The following is a 16,604-nucleotide window of genomic DNA, read 5'->3' on the forward strand; positions in this document are numbered from 1 at the left end:
AGAAATTTTCTCTCCTCATGTTTTTTTTTCCGTTACTAATTTTTTCCCCACTTTTTGTTAAAACCCAGGTGCAAGATGATATTGATCAACCAACTCCCAATGAGGAAACGCCAACACAGTGGATGGCGGAAACGGACGTACTCCGCAGTCCCCGGGTAGTTGGGCTAGACACCATGGTAAACGACGAAGCAGCAGTGCCTGCTGCCACCATTGACGAGGCCGCGCATATTGATGGTGAGACGACGCATGAGCGAACAAAACACCACCACAAGGCAGCAACAGAGAGACGGCGAAGAGGGATGAGAAAGGCTTAAGAAGAGGCTCAGGTACCAGCTTATCAATAAGAAGAAATTTAAACAAAATTGCTTAGCTCACTCTGTCGAGTGATTTATTTTGATGGCCAGCATTAAGGGTCAGTTTCGTCATTTCACACAAGGGAAGCTTGAAAATATGGCCCCAACATTTTTGTGCGCATGCAAATAATGCTAATCCCTGAAAAAGAGGAAAAAAGACATTATAGGTTCACACAAGGGAAGTTCACACGAGGGAAGCTTATAATATACGTGTCACCAACTTTGTTTTGTGCATTCATAAAATGCTTGCCCCTTCTGATTTTCTGCTGCAAACTACAGGGAAATAACTCTGGTTATGAGACTTCAATAAGGCCGACTAAAATTGTAATTATAAGCTACTTGTGGTATGTGGGTTTCAGTGTCTTTTTAGGGCATTGCTCACTATCTTAGGGCATAGACGTGCCTTTTGCTACATAATGGTCACAAACAAATTAGAAAAATGTTATCATTGTGGAGGACTTGAGCCAGTTTATATTTTTGTGAAAACTGTAGATTGTTTTAAAATGATTATAGATCTAGGCTGTATTGGGCTTGTTTGTCAGAGAGCAGTTAAAAAAATAATCGTGAATTTGTTTTAATATTTAACTGTATTATTCAAACAGTTTGAATAATTTATAAATACAGCATGCCAGGTTTTTAACATTTAAGTATACATAATATATATACTTCTTTCTGTATATACATATCTAGATATATTTTGTAAGTGATTCTAGAACTTCCCCCCCTGTCTCCAGAATGGACTGGTCCTAAGAGCGGGGCTAACTATTTGGATATCTTCCTAAAGGCTCAATCGGTGTTCCCATTGGACTTTTTTTTTTATTATAGTACTGCAACTTTTCTAGAGTGACAAAATTAAATCCAGTGGGGACAGATGGTAAACTGACCTACCTGTCAACTTCTTGCGACCCTGATGTTAAAACCAACATGCGGAAGAGGTCATGGACATCTTCCGCGCAGCCACGGAAACTTAGTAGGGCTGCTAAACTGTCCAATGGGAAAAACTCTGTGCTGTTAACCTACCACGACCACGCAGTAAAATGATATGCAAACTTCAGAGGAATATAGTCCAGGTGGAAACGCACGGTACAGTTACACCAAAGCCAGTCACGGTAACTTTATGCATGGCAGCAGAAGAAAAAGTCTAATGGGAACATGGCTTTAATTACTTCAAGTAAACTGAGAGACTGTTTTATCTCCTTTTACAATTCAATTTTAAGCAGACTGAAATCATACACACTAAAAAAACTATTTGTTCACTTCTAGAAGAAACGCATGATAACAATTTGTTTTCACATATTTTATGTACAAATGTATCAAAATTTTATTGGTACCTTTAAAACGGTGTTAAAACAAACATTTGTTTTAAAAAATATCCTGTTTAATGATAGTAAAAACAAATTAAAATGCAATTTTTTTGAACTGTTTTCTACCAAACTGTTTTTAAACACTAACAGTCATCTTCAGTATAACGATACAAACTTTTACCCTGAGCTTTTAGAACACTTTATTTCACAACATTTTAACTCATGATGTACAGTAATTAAGAAAAGGTTTTCCTATCAACTTTGTTTTGAACATTTAATGCAGAACTGTTAGTTAAATTCATTGATACTAACGACACAGGAAAACTTCTGATTTGTTCGACTGCTTTTTTGCTTTTGGATTCCACCGAAAGCAGCGATGCTTAACTTATCAGCAAACCTTTCATTCGTATTAGTGAAACATCTGCTTTTAAAGGCAGTGGACACTACTGGTAATTACTCAAAATAGTTATCTTAATAAAACCTCAGCTGGTAACGAGTAATGGGGAGGTTGATAGTATAAAACATTGTGAGAAACGGCTCTCTCTAAAACGACGTAGTTTTCGAGAAAAAAATAATTTCCTACGAATTTTATTTTGAGACCTCAAGTTTAGGATTTGAGGTCTCGAAATCAAGCATCTGAAAGCACACAACTTCGTATGACCAGGGTGTTTTTTCTTACATATATATCTCGCAACTCTGACAAGTTTTCACAAGTTTGTTATTTTATGCATATGTTGAGATACACCAAGTGAGAAGAATGGTCTTTGACAATTACCAATTGTGTCCACTGGCTTTAAAAGAATGACACTGTAGTTTGCTAGTAGCCTAGACATGACGCACTAAAAATTTTCAATATTGTTATTATTTTGTGTTCAACTTCTTGTCATGTACTTGAAAGAGGAACCCAAAGGATAACATCATTAAGGGAATCAATGTGTGGTGAAGAGGTTTTCAACTAGGGGTTCAATCCCAACGAGGCCTGGTTCTTGATAATTTTACCAAGGCGAAGTCTATGTAAATTATCAAATACTAGGCCTTTGCGGGTTTAAACCACTAGTTGAAAACCGATTCAACACACTTTGATTCCCATTCATAAATACTTTTGAGGTCAAAAAACATCAACACTTTTGGTCAAAAAGTAAAATAAAGGCAAAAATTATAATTGGTCAATGATTTCTATCAGCACAATTAACACCTCTCTAGCTATAGAATGGTAAGGCCTTCGGGTAAACAACTCCTTATAAGGAGATTGCTGTGCGTATCGCGCGATGTGGCACAACTGTTCCATCCTTTGCTCTCGACCAATAGGAATGAAGAAACTGTCTTATCGGCACAGGTGCAAGCTCGCGTGTCACGCCCATGTTTCAATACTTTTTTACTTGTATCATCCGCTCAAACACCCCCACGTGATGCCCTCTCGACTAATCAGAATGGATAAACTGTCTTAGATATTTATGAACTACAATTCAAAGCAGTTTTGAAATTTGTAAGATACAATTTTTTTTTTTTTTTTTTTTTTAATGGGCCAACAATACCCCGTTTTATTTAAATTTAAAAATACAACAATGTAGGTTACTCAAAATGTTGAGTAAAATTTTGTGCTTGTAAAAAAAACTTGTGTAAACATTTAAGGACCTTTACTACATCGTTTAGTAATAATACGGGTTGAAACATGTTTTAAATAGGGGAAAGATTAATTTTTAAGAATTACTTTTTTTAATTCTGAAAAAAAAAAAAAATGTAATTCCTTTTTTTTCAAAAAGAATAGATTTAAAAAGTATTGTATGAAAACCTTATTGTTATTAATCAAATTGTTTTTTCCCTTTGTATAAAGTTAAGTAGTAGACTCATATCACTGTAGCATTTGTAGCTCTTGATTTTACACTTATATTTTGAATAATTCTTTAACTATCTGCTTGTACGTTGCTGCTGTTAGAAGTTTACAAACAGTATTACTTTTATGAGAAGAAACAAAGCAAACTTTTTGTTTTGCTTGACTAGAACTTGCCCAGGTTTGTTTGTGCTTGTTATGTATTAAAAAAAACAACACTTGTAACACAATTACAAATTTGGCGGGGAAAAAAAAATCATATACATTTGATGACAATTTAAAAATATTTCTTTGAGCCAAAGTCATTCGGCTATTGCACATTTACAACCATACACTTCTACTGACAAATGTAGGCAGTGTTTTAAATAAAAGTAAAGTACAGTAAATACTTTTAAAGGATGACATTTCATGGGTTCGTCATAAGTAGTGGTACAAGTTTTACAATATGGGGACAGACTTGGGAGTAGAGTGACTGATTGTCATAAACCCTGTATCCACACAAACTTGCTAAGCGCAAATAAATCTTGCTTAGCCGAAACATTACCTGCCGAAATTTCACATAGAGTTTACATTGGTGTCAATGGTTCGCAAATAATTTTAGTTTTGTCTAGCAAAGAAATTTGCTGAGCAGTATTTTCTGCTTGACAGCTTTATAAAGTTGGGCTGTGTACATGGAGACTTGGCTACAGCTCTGGCTCCATCAGCCATCTTGAAAATAAGTGAATTTTACACAAGATTTCATATTGGATGAATCAGCAGCTGTAGCAATAGCCATAGCCATGGGAAAAAAAACACCTGTGTCCAACCGACAGCACCATTCCTTTGGGCAAGAAACCACCCCAACTCGATTTATGTATTATATAAATAGTGTACTTATAAATTAATTTGTAACGTTATAAATTTGTGAGCTGTAAGACTAACCACCATGCATCTGTGTGTATCACTTGATAAAGATGTGGAAGCTATGAAGCTAGTGTCTTACTGAGTGTATTCTTGTTGGTCTAAAAAGAATTTATTGCAAGTAGCAGCGATACCCAAGGCAGTCACGTTGTTCACTCTTAATTTAAAAATAAAGTGAAATCGTAAGCCCATGTTTCTTTGTACGATAGGTTAACACCTAGATGATTATGAATTGCACAAGTCAAGAAAATGTCACAGGTGACATGGCATGTATATTTTTGAATTTATGTCACCTTTCAGGGTGGTTTGGGGATGGGTATTTACCCTCTGACCTTTGACCTGGTTGTTCACATCCCATGATGAGGTCATGACTTTGGAAACTGCCCTGCTTGGAGTCGACCAGTTTACTGCATTTCCAATGAGGAGGCTGTTTATTGACAGAGGACAAAAAGAAGAAATGTAAATTTTATTCCGTCATTTTGTAGGGTGTCATGGCTGAGCGGTTGAGAGCATCAAATTCAAGTTCTGGTGGTTAAGTCATAGGAGTGTGGGTTCTGATACTTTGTGTCTTTGAGCAAGATACTTCAGCACGAGAAGCTCCACTTTAGTTGCAAACAAATTAATAAGTTGGATTTTCGGTTGCATTATTTTCTTTATGTAGGGAGTGTGCTCTCAAATAGCTCCATGCTCATGTATAAACATCATTTTGGGGGGTTTCTGGAGCGGATTCAGTTTTTTTGTACATTTCTGAATCTATTTATAATATGTTAGAAAAGTTTGCGAGCAGCCAAAAGAATATAGAGGCAGCTCAATATTTGGGGGGCTACTCACCCTTACTCGCAGCTAAGAGCTGAATTCATGAAGGACACGGCTACAACGTGTTTCGAGAAGCAGGCATGCAATGGTGCCTTTGGCTGCCAGCCACATCAACTCAATATGACCACGGAGCACAGCCAGAGGTTGAGGGTGTTTGATTTTTCCCAAAGGAGGAAAACTGGATGGTCTGGAAACTCCTCTTGGCACAGCAGAGAACTAACACACAACTTAACTCACATATGGCCCTGGCCAGGAATCGAACCGGGGTCACCTTGGTGGGAGGCGAGTGCTTAATGCACGAGCCAACCATGCCACCATGCCTTACGGTGCATAGTTAAACAAAAACAAAATTGATGAACCATTCACTTAGGATAAATTTCTTTAAAACTTGAGGATTGGAACAACTTTACTCTTCTCCAAACCCAACAGTGATCCCGTTAAGTTGCCACTTACTATAGTTTCTGCTGCAACAGGAGTACTCTTGTGGAAGGGCACGCCTCTGTCATTGACTTCGAGCCCACACAATTCGAGGTACTCTATGGTGTCATTATCAGAGTCAAACACCAACCATTTGGACAAGACTCTCACTGGAAAGCGCAGATTCTTACTGCTGTAGGCCGTGTTCAGGATCTGAAGAGCTTGCCTAGAATTAGAAAGGCCGAAAATCTTAGTCTGAGAGTTCTGAGAATTCTTGTTTGTTTTTCTACGGAAAAGTTGGTCTTCCTTGATTTCCTTGAGATTTTTTTATATATTTTTTTTATGCATGTCGCCAGACACACAAGGCCTGAAGGCCACTTCAAGGTGTGGGCTACAATTATTTTATTCCAGAGGTTGAACCACCAACTCCTAGGGCTGAAACAGGGTTACCCCTTTTACAGTCCACACCAATGTAGGCTTGGGTATCATCATTCCGAAGTCTGGCCGGTAGAGCAGAAAGCACTACCACCCCAATTTTGCGAAGCAAGTGCCACAACCAGGATTTGAACCCTCACTCTGCTGATGAAACTCCAGAGCTTAAATCCGGTGCTCTTAAAACCGCTCGGCCATGACACGCCACAATATTACAGTTATTTAGTCATCAGAAGTATTGCAATGTCATGCAATATTTTTGTTGCATATTATTTGAAAGTGTTCAGGACTTGAACAGTTGAGGGGTTATCCGTGATAAAACCAAGACTTATGTTCTCTGGATCAAAGCCCAATTTCATAGATCTGCTAAATGGCAGATTTTGTGCTTGCTTTTGTAAATGTTATTTCTCAGCGAACTGTAAGTACACAAAAAGCCATGCTAACATTCTGGTGCTTACTGTATGAGTATGAATGACTTTGTAAATCCATGGTAAACATGCAAGCTGGTCGCCTAATTTTCTTGCTAACCTGTGAAGTACATTTACAGTTAAAGGCAGTGGACACTATTGGTAATTACTCAAAATAATTATCAGCATAAAACCTTTCTTGGTGACGAGTATTGGGGAGGGGTTGATCGTATAAAACATTGTGAGAAACAACTCTCTCTGAAGTGAGGTAGTTTTTGAGAAAGAAGTAATTTTCCACGATTTCGAGACCTCAAGTTTAGAATTTGAGGTCTCGAAATCAAGCATCTAAACGCACACAACTTCGTGTGACAAGGGTGTTTTTTCTTTCAACTCCGACGACCAATCTAGCTCAAATTTTCACAGGTTTGTGTTTTTATGCATATGTTGATACACACCAAGTGAGATGACTGGTCTTTGACAATTACCAATAGTGTCCACTGTCTTTAAGCAAATGCTTTTGCTATAGTTAGCTCAAACATTTGCTTAGCGTTAACCAGCCCCATAAAATTGACCCCTGGAGTCCACTTTCATTCTGCAGTAATCACAGTGATTCAGAAATTAGGATGTATTTGTTTGTTTGATGAGATTACACTTGGGGTTTAGTGTCCTGACTCCTTACCATCTAGCCAGCCTGAGATGTCGATGAAGGGCGCAGCTTTGTATGTAACCACATTGTGAGCCTAGTCTCCAGACTCGTATGAAGTTACCTTGAAGGTGGGCACTGTGGATACGGAGGGCAAGCTGGACGCTGGGGCACTGCCTATTCAAAAACACAACAATCGAATAAAATGAAATAAAACGTTGCAAAAATTGAGTGATTTGACGTTGAACAAAGACAAATTTTGTTGAGTGGGATTTGAACCACTGACCTCTGAATTAACATGTCGACGCTCAACCAATTGTTATCATCTCTTTGAACATCAGTTGTCTTGAGACCTTTGGTAATTGTCAAAGACCAGTAATCCAACTTGATGTATACCAACATATTGAAAAAAACAAAAAATCTTTGAAAATTTTAACGCAATTGGTCATCGAAGTTGCAAGAGAATGACAAAAGAAAAAACACCCTAGTTGCACAGATTTGTGTGCGTTCAGATGTCTAATAAAAGCCTTATGTCCTACAGTCTTTTAATATTTGAGTGAGAAATAATCTCTTTTTTAAAAACTACTTTTACTTCAGAGGGAGCCGTTTCTCACAATGTTTTATACTACCAACAGCTCTCCATTGCTCATTACCAAGTAAGTTTTTACGCTAACAATTTGTTTTGAGTAATCACCAATAGTGTCCAGTGCTTTTAACTAACATCAAAATCCAGCCCAACTTACCTGACTCCAACAGGTAGAGAGAGTGCATGTCTTAAAGCTTCTGGTGATCCTAGGAGGGAGAGAGGGACACAGATTTAATGGGGATGAGGTTGAAACCTTGTTCTAAACAGCAGCAAGGGCTAAAATTTGTGGAATATCTACAAGACCAGCTCAACATTTTTACTGAACCAGAATTTATTTTACAAAACCAGAATCAAAATGGGTTGAACAAGCACTAAGAGAAAATCTATCTCATTTGTCTTGGGTGTAAGTGTACGATTTCTTTCACATTCTTGGATTCAACCCAGTGTTGTAGCCACAGTGAGCGGTGCCGGGCGAGCCTGCCCAGAACTAACAAATTTCGCCACCACTCTGAGCAAAAAATACTGTGCTACCCAGCACTCCCTCAGAAGGCCCCCATGTCTGAAGATGAATAACTTTGTTGAACTGCTTGACCTTGGTTGACTAAATTGGATTTAGAGCCCACCACTAAAAATGGTCTAGATACAACACTTCCACTTACCAAGATTAAAGATGAGATAAAGTGCCTCAAACTCTTCTCGGTTGGGACTTGTGGTGCTACCGTCCGTCTCAGCATCTTGGTACATGACGAGGAGTCTCTTAAGACACTCTTGGGTGTGGTCATTGTTGATTTTTCCGTCAAACCGAGACACGTGTTCTGTGCATAACCTGTGTGGAGTTTTTAAAAGGAGCGCTAAACTCGAGGAACTTTTTTTGTAGTGTTCAGAAATAACATGGCGGCAACTTGGAATGACAGAAAATAATGTTGGTTGCATTTCTCAGCTAGTAGATATGTGAACATGGAAAGTCCAGGGAAACTGTGCACTACAGTATATGTATATAGAATCGTTAGGGTGTTGTGGCCAAGCAGGAAAAAAGCACCAAACTCAAGCTTTGGTGTTTCTGTTCAACAGAGTGTGGGTTTGAGTACCGGTCATGACACTTGTGTCCCTGAGCATGACACTCAACCATAATTGCTTCTCTCCATCTAGGGGTAAATGGGTACCCTTAATGCTCTACAAAGAATCAATTGACTTTGATTAACCTTTAGGTTTTTGTTTACCTGTATCCCGAGTACAAATGGAATCTTATTGCGAGCTCAAGGATCTGCATGCACTCTACTCCGCTGGCTCGTTGAATCACCAGGTCTTGTCTGATGCTGCGCGTTCGGTCAAATATGAAGTCATACTGCGTAACAAAGGACTGGTCACTTCTCTGTAATAGCCTGTTGAACGAGGACAAAAAAAGGCATTGATTGAAAGTCGGATGAAACTAACAATGAACCATGATGAGAAAATGTTGTATGTAAGTAACCTTTTAAAAGTTCCATAATCTTACAGCACAGAGCTTTCTTAAAACAATCACAGTCTTTGAAAACACTTTCATGTTTCACCACTCTCATAAGTATACCAGACCACCGTCCTATTGCAAGAAAGTGGTTTTGCTAAGCGCAATTTGACTGTGTGTGCAACTTAAAGCACACAAAAGCCCTTAGGGTGCAATCTCGCAATTAAAGGAACACGTTGCCTTGGATCGGTCGAGTTGCTCTTTGAAAAGCGTTTGTAACTATTTGATATCAGGTGCATACGGGTAGAAAGATGTTGTACAAGTAGAATACAATGGTCCACACAAACATGCCTCGAAATTGCACAGTTTTCCTTTTAACTCGTCGACTAACATGGTCAGCCATTTATGGGAGTCAAATTTTTTACTCCCATAAATGGCCGACCATGTTTAAGTTCGCACAGTATAAGGAAAACCACGCAATTTCGAGGCAAATTTGTGTGGATCATTGTATTCTACTTTTAAAGCATCTTTCCAACCATGTGCATTTTATAAAAAAAATGGTTACAAAACACTTTTTATAGACCAACACGTTTCGATCCAAGGCAATGTGTTCCTTTAACACTGCACCATGCTCTCGCAGGCTTTTTCAAAAGCAAACGTTTTTATTGCCATGGTGATAACCAGAGACCCACCCCATTAAACTCCACCCAAAACCTTTACTTTACAAGATGTTACAACTTGCACAATTTGTTTTGCTTAATAAACACCATGCAGCAAGAACCAAATCAATCAAATTCAGACAAAGCCGATGATGGGGTTTCTTAGGAAAATTTGAGTAGGCCTATCTCATTCTTTGAACCAAACGCATCTTTTCGTCCAACATACTTTGTTATCATGTAGTGCATGGTTTCCAGTAACACTTCTGGCGGTCGAAGGTCAGAGGCAACGGCATCAGCTTTCCCTGCGGCTGGTCTGGAGTACTCTTTGATCATGGTCTTGTGACTGGCATTTGCGCTGGAAGAAAATAAATAGTTCAACAGCTGTTATTTGTCAATTATATTGTTTTTCAAAGCATCACAAAGAAATAAGTAACACCATTTTGACATTGTTTCACAAGTTTAAAATACACAATAACTAGGCCTCTACGTAAAAGTTAGATGCAAATAAAGTGCTGTCAAAACACAATTTAACATGTTAAATTCTTGCAGTTTCCGCTGCTTAAGTATAGGTTTCAAACTGCCTCTAGCAACCAGGGAATCTCGGTCCCACCTGAGTAATATTAATTTAATTTTTTTTTGTCATTTGAGAAATTACTGAGCTTACAATATTACACACATCCCTGTGTAAGGTTAAAACAAGGTTTACAGGTTTGCGAGCTACAGTGATTTTAAAAGTTCACTTTATGAGACATCCTTAGTCTCATTGCCAGAAATATATCAACTGTTTGGTAGATACGTGCGCTATAAGACTTCCATATTTTATAACTTAAAATTTGAGTGTTGGACATCAGACCTTTTTGGATTGACGCCAGGTGCAACCTCCAGTGGATGAAGTCTCTCCTGCAACTCCCGCCTAAAAAAAATTAATTAAAAAAAAACATTTCAGAAGAATTTTAATTATTCAACATTATGGTGGACCGATGAGAGTCCAGAAATGAGTGCAAGACAATTGAGAGTAAGAAAGACAATACTTTTACTTTCACGACTTTACTACATTTCTCACTCAACCACTAGTATCAGCAAAACATTTAGAGAGTTCTGTTTGCAAGATGTACCGTGCCCTGGATTTGTTCTTTTCTCAAATCAAAGTAGGTCAAAACTTATTCCCAACGAACAGGAAGTAAAGACTAGTCCACCCATGAAGTCTACCTCCATGGTCCACCCATTACATTAATTAAGTCATCAGCACCTTAAAAATAAATAAATAAACCTGCCGTAGAGCCTCTAGTCGCTAAGTGGTCTTTACACTAGTCTTAGTCTACTTTTTAGAAAGTGGCGGCCGAATACCAAAACGTCACATTAGCATTCAACAAAATCTTAAAGAATCCAAATTATTCTTTGGTCAGTGACAGTGGCAATCATTAATTGGATTGTCAATTCAATGTTTGTTGTGGTACGGTTTTGGGTTAGCCCACCTCGTTGAGCTGTTAATGGCTCCGCTTTTAACATCGGTCTCATCACTGTCACCATTACACCAATGTTAAAAGCGGAGCCATGGGTGTAGGAATAAGTTTAGAGTAAGACTAAGTAAGACTAAGAGCTCAATCCAATTTTTCTCTTTTTCTGATTTTGACCTGAGGGAATGTAGCAAAACACTTCACTTTTATCAAATGTTTAATAAAACTAAAAAGTAAAACTATTGGCTATTAGTACCTATTGCCTCAAAATGAGTAAAATCCTATCATAAAACTAAAAAGCTTACGTTTTCCTTTCTCTCTCTGGACACATGTCCAAACATCTCCCTACAATTTCGTTGTTTCTCACTGCTTTTTCCATGACTAGCTAGACGACGACCACAAGCATGACAAGACAAACCAGTGAGAAAGTGACAGCTACACAAAATGCAGCTAGCTAGCTACAGCTGACAACATTATGTCTGATGCAGTAAAACGTAACCTGTAGCCACGGTCTCCCTTGACTTTTGTACCGAGTTGTACACAATAAGGTCAAGGTGAGGTCACAACTACTAGTTACCATTTAAAATCAAGCTCTAACCTGTTTTGTTGTATTAATCCCAAACTAATGAGGGCGCACTTTGGCGAGACCGTATGAGGGACGGACATGAGCCTGCTTGTACTGTCAAAGACAATAGTTGGTAAAAGTAAAGAGAGCAATGGTTTTTTGTTGGTTTTTGTAGTGTGTCAATACTGAGTGTTGTTATTGTTAAAATGAAACCAAGGAAAATCTCCAAAGTCACAAGAAAACGGGTAAGCAGTTAAATTATTTGACTTAAATTAATTAATTCATATCGAATGAAAAAATGGTGGCGTGATCGATACCGTGATATGATATGATTGTGTGTGGTAGGAACTTTTCCGAAATTGTTGGGGGGGGGGGGCGAGGAAGGGGGGGGGGGGGGCTAAGAGTACAAAGACATTTTGTGGATCCCCTTTTTGTAAGGGTTTATATAATAAGAATGGGATGCCAAGCCAAGCCAAGCCAATCATAATCCATTTTTTGGGGGCAAAGAGGGGAGCCCCATCCATTCCATGACCATCCCATCATACTCATCCTGCTAGTGCTAGGGGCTAGGCTAGGGGAGGGGCAGGATTAATAATTCCCTGACTTATGGACCCCTAGTTGCGATAACGTAACCCTCCTCCCAGGCCAGGGCGGCCGTCGAGAGGAGGGTTACGTTAATATCGCAACTAATGGACCCCCTACACTGAGGTAAACGCCATGGGGTCCATCATCATGTCATGTTATTGATTGATGTGTTGTAATTGATCACATAAGCTGTGTAGGCCTACCCGCCCGTGGGGACCTTCTTTCAAAGATTTGTTTGTCTAAAAAGTATCGCATGTATTATACCACTTTAATAACTAATATTTAGGTTGCTTATATTAATTTCTACAGGTCTTTGCGGAATTTGTCAATTCAAGGCGCTTAGGTGCTTCAGATCCCAACGATGACCATCAAATAACCCTGTCCTGGTTGTGTTGTGATGAAACATTTATTGTTGCTGCTGAGATTCATAAACATGTTGCAAAAGAACACAGTGAGATTGTAAACCAAGCCACGACCCTCGAACTGCAGAAGGTCAAACAAGATAGTAAATGTCAGAGACTTTTACAGGACAGAAGTGAAGTCGCAACAATAAGATTTGAGCAGGGAGAGTTGTCACTAAGGAGAGGTTCGCAAGATTTGCAATATGACGAAAAAGACAGAAGTGGTGATTTGGAGTCGTCGAAGAAACAAAAGACGCAAAATGAGAACTCAGTGACAGAAACAGGAAGCCACAAGGACACAGAAGTGTGTGAGAAATATAGGGAAACGTTGCCTTGGCTACCGAGTGAGGAAGATTGCCAACATTTAGACAAGAATGGAGGACAAATTTTACTGTATTATAGATATGTTGACATTGAAAAACCTGAAGAAATTGCTGAGTGGCAGAGGGTTTTATGTCAGAGGTTACATCTAGCAGGAAAGGTAGGTTTTCTGAAAGTTGCTTCTTCCTGAGCCTCTTTGGGCAGTCTACACCTGGATAAATATTCTCAACGCCCTAAGAGCCAAACGAGAAACGAAGATGATAAGAAATTTCAGATAGATGTGGGAGGAAAACCTCGGAGAATTATTCCAGTGAAAACCCACGTAGTATCAGCTAGTAGGGACTGAAAACCCAATCCACTACTAGTGCCCCTATTAGGATTTGAACCGGGTCCTAGACGTAGAAGACGAGGCAAGACTTAGACACCGCAACACCAACCTGACCGCCCACTACCAACCTGAGTGATTTTTCTCCATGCCTTTCACCTCTGTGGACCCCTGGTTCAAATCCAGACCGGAGCCTTGCATTTAAAAAAAAATTGTTTTCAATACCTACCTGATTGCGTGGGTTTTCCCAATAGGGGTTTTCCTCCATCGTCTAAAACTGAAATTTCTTCATGAATAATAATACAAATAGACTTGTAGTAATTATTTCCCAGACCGGAGCCTTGCATTTAAAAAAAAATTGTTTTCAATACCTACCTGATTGCGTGGGTTTTCCCAATAGGGGTTTTCCTCCATCGTCTAAAACTGAAATTTCTTCATGAATAATAATACAAATAGACTTGTAGTCATTATTTCCCAGACCGGAGCCTTGCATTTAAAAAAAAATTGTTTTCAATACCTACCTGATTGCGTGGGTTTTCCCAATAGGGGTTTTCCTCCATCGTCTAAAACTGAAATTTCTTCATGAATAATAATACAAATAGACTTGTAGTCATTATTTCCCATGGTCACTTGGCCTTTAGGCCTATTCCATTCACAGCTCCTTGAGTAGTATACAATAAATCAATCGTAAGAACCATGTTACCTTTGGGTTAAGAGAAGCATTTACAGTGTCTTGCTCAAGAACACAAGTGTCCTGACTGGGGTTGGAACGCACAACTTGATGACTTATGTAACCACCATCTTGAATCTGATGCTCTTAACCACCCGCCGATGACTCCCCAGCATCTTCATTGTCTTCTCATTGTCTTGCAAAAAGTTGGTGTAATGTTTCCATTAGGAAAATTTTTATAATTCAGATTCAGATTCTTTGTAAAGTTGTGTTGCTGTCAGTGTCAAGTTATTAATATGATGATTGGTAAAACCAAAGTGAATATTCTTTATCCCCGATGAAAATTTCCATATGATTAAAAGCGTTGATTATTTATTTCATGTTGACACATGTAGATTCGTCTTGCCACTGAGGGGCTTAATGGAACTGTTGGAGGATCTGTAGAAGCTACCAATCTGTACATCAAGGCTGTTAGAAACCATCCTCTATTTACTGAAATGACTGCTTTGGATTTCAAGGTACAAGAAAATGAAAAATCAAATCTTTCATTGCTGGGTTGAAAGATTTGTTGAATGTTGAGCTTTTATGGCAGAAAATATCATCTTGGTCTGTGATAGTTTTTTTTAAGTTTGTATGGGGTTGAACAGTTGAAGACCAATGACTTTGCGTTTAACATGCTGGCCCTCTACCACTCGAAACAAAGCTAACTAGCCCTTAGCTGACGTCATTCTTCGAGGCTCGTGAGACCGGCCTCAAAAATTGCAAAACCGCCTTGTTGTTTGACCTCTGACCTGGGTCATTTCACATATAGATACGCAGTCAAATTCCATTGCGGACTTGAGAGCAGTGACTATTAAATAGTCAAAATTTTGGGCAAAAATTTTCCCCAAATTTTGGGCATCTATGTCACTGCACGTGTATCCAATGATATCACTGTATCCAATGGAATCACTGGATCATAGCGGCAGCGACCTAACTTTATCCTTGCGGATAAAGACAGGGGCCCAGTCTAACTAGCCCTATGTTGGTTAGAAAAGATTTGAACTTGCGACCTCCAGATTAGTATGCTGGTGCTCTACCGACTGATCCATCTACGTGTGTAGCCCTAACAATATCCTTAGTTGTTCGACCCTAAATTGATTTGAATGGTTCCAGTCAGTTTCTTTGAGGTGATCCCTTGGCAGCTGTTTTCCAGGTTATATCGTAAACTTGTCTGCGATCCCTGGCTACATGGCAGTTCCAGGTTGAATAACCTCTGACTGGCACTCCCGAATAAAGATATTGACAAAATAGGGAGACTGCCAACATTCAGGCTATTTGACTCAGTTGGAAGAGCACCGGTACATTAATCTACTACAGGTAGTTGCAGGTTAAAATCCAAGCTACATGTATGGAAAGTTTGCTTTGTCAACCTTAAATTAAAAAAATGTTGATCAAATTTTCAGACCTTTCGTCAGCAATGATTTGGAAACCTTTCCAGGCTTTCGCCTTGTAAGTGTACGTAGTTGAGTTCCAGTTTTTAAACTAATTCAGGCCTGATACTTCACTGATGCCTCTGGTCATTGCCTTGGTGCCCTTGAAATGCTCCTGCAGAAACTTACATTCTTTCCTCATAAGGTGTCCTTTACCGAAAAGGAAAATGCTTTGTTGCCCTTGCCCTTTCAAAAAGGAAGCACGCAAGCCTTCTACGCTATTGTGAATTCACCTTATAGAATTGCTACTTTTTCTTCTTCCAGAAAAGCAGAGGTGATTCTAGCCACTTCCCAAAGGGTTTGAAGGTGGGTGTTCACCAGGAGATTGTGCCCATGGGAGTTGACCCCAACACGCTCAGCTACAGACAAGCAGGTGTGTGTAGAGGTGTAACAAGGCTGTTAACCTTGGCTTGTTGCCTGTCTGGGACTAGTCTTTTGTCAAGGCCTTCATGGCTTGTACAGCTTTGTAGAGCCGCAATTCCAATGTATGCTATGTTAAAGACACTGGACACTATTGGTAGTTGTCAAAGACCAGTCTTCTCCCTTGGTGTATCTAAACATGTGCATAACATTTGAGCTAAATTTGTCGTCGAAGTTGCGAGATATGAATGAAATAAAAAATACCCTTGTCACACCAAGTTGTGCGCTTTCAGATGCTTGATTTCGAGACCTCAAATTCTAAACTTGAGGTCTCGAAATCAAATTCATGGAAAATTATTTTTTTCTCGAAAACTACATCACTTCAGAGGGAGCCGTTTCTCACAATGTTTTATACTATCAACCTCTCCCCATTACTCATTACCAAGTGAGGTTTTATGCTGATCATTATTTTGAGAAATTACCAATAGTGTCCACTGCCTTTGAGGAGTAGGTCTCATAATTCAAACGTAGTCCCCCATACTTTACTATAATTGCTGTTTTTATGGGGTATAAATGGGTACCTAGTGCATGAGGGTAGAGGTTGAGGCAGCTCAGGGCTGTATACTCCCATGGCCCTGAGAAACATTAAAAAAGGA

The 16,604-nt window shown here is 39.1% G+C and overlaps 3 protein-coding genes across 4 annotated transcripts in view; 2 read left to right on the forward strand and 1 right to left on the reverse strand.

Annotated features, from left to right (window-relative positions):
* LOC139937024 (C3 and PZP-like alpha-2-macroglobulin domain-containing protein 8) overlaps positions 1-4,457 on the forward strand; it is a 60,911-nt gene extending 56,454 nt beyond the window's left edge. Inside the window, exon 40 of the mRNA XM_071931968.1 lies at positions 69-4,457. Coding sequence (XP_071788069.1) covers positions 69-314 — 246 coding nt within the window. The 3' untranslated portion in view covers positions 315-4,457. The remainder of the gene's footprint in view (positions 1-68) is intronic.
* On the reverse strand, positions 3,695-11,715 carry LOC139937025 (SAC3 domain-containing protein 1-like). The gene is made up of 9 exons (XM_071931969.1): positions 11,555-11,715; positions 10,646-10,705; positions 10,019-10,147; positions 8,910-9,071; positions 8,349-8,515; positions 7,847-7,895; positions 7,140-7,280; positions 5,658-5,847; positions 3,695-4,815 (listed from the first exon to the last, which is right to left on the reverse strand). The coding sequence occupies exons 1-9, from the start codon at positions 11,626-11,628 to the stop codon at positions 4,678-4,680; spliced, it is 1,110 nt and encodes a 369-aa protein (XP_071788070.1). The 5' UTR covers positions 11,629-11,715; the 3' UTR covers positions 3,695-4,677.
* Positions 11,716-11,906: 191 nt separating this feature from the next.
* Positions 11,907-16,604, forward strand: part of LOC139937152 (thiosulfate sulfurtransferase/rhodanese-like domain-containing protein 2) — a 47,136-nt gene continuing 42,438 nt past the window's right edge. For both annotated transcript variants that reach the window (XM_071932182.1, XM_071932183.1), the window contains exons 1-4: positions 11,907-12,059; positions 12,709-13,281; positions 14,512-14,634; positions 15,853-15,961. In XM_071932182.1, coding sequence (XP_071788283.1) covers positions 12,021-12,059; positions 12,709-13,281; positions 14,512-14,634; positions 15,853-15,961 — 844 coding nt within the window. In that variant the 5' untranslated portion in view covers positions 11,907-12,020. The remainder of the gene's footprint in view (positions 12,060-12,708; positions 13,282-14,511; positions 14,635-15,852; positions 15,962-16,604) is intronic.

Source organism: Asterias amurensis, chromosome 5 (genome assembly GCF_032118995.1).
Source record: "Asterias amurensis chromosome 5, ASM3211899v1".
NCBI lineage: Eukaryota > Metazoa > Echinodermata > Asteroidea > Forcipulatida > Asteriidae > Asterias > Asterias amurensis.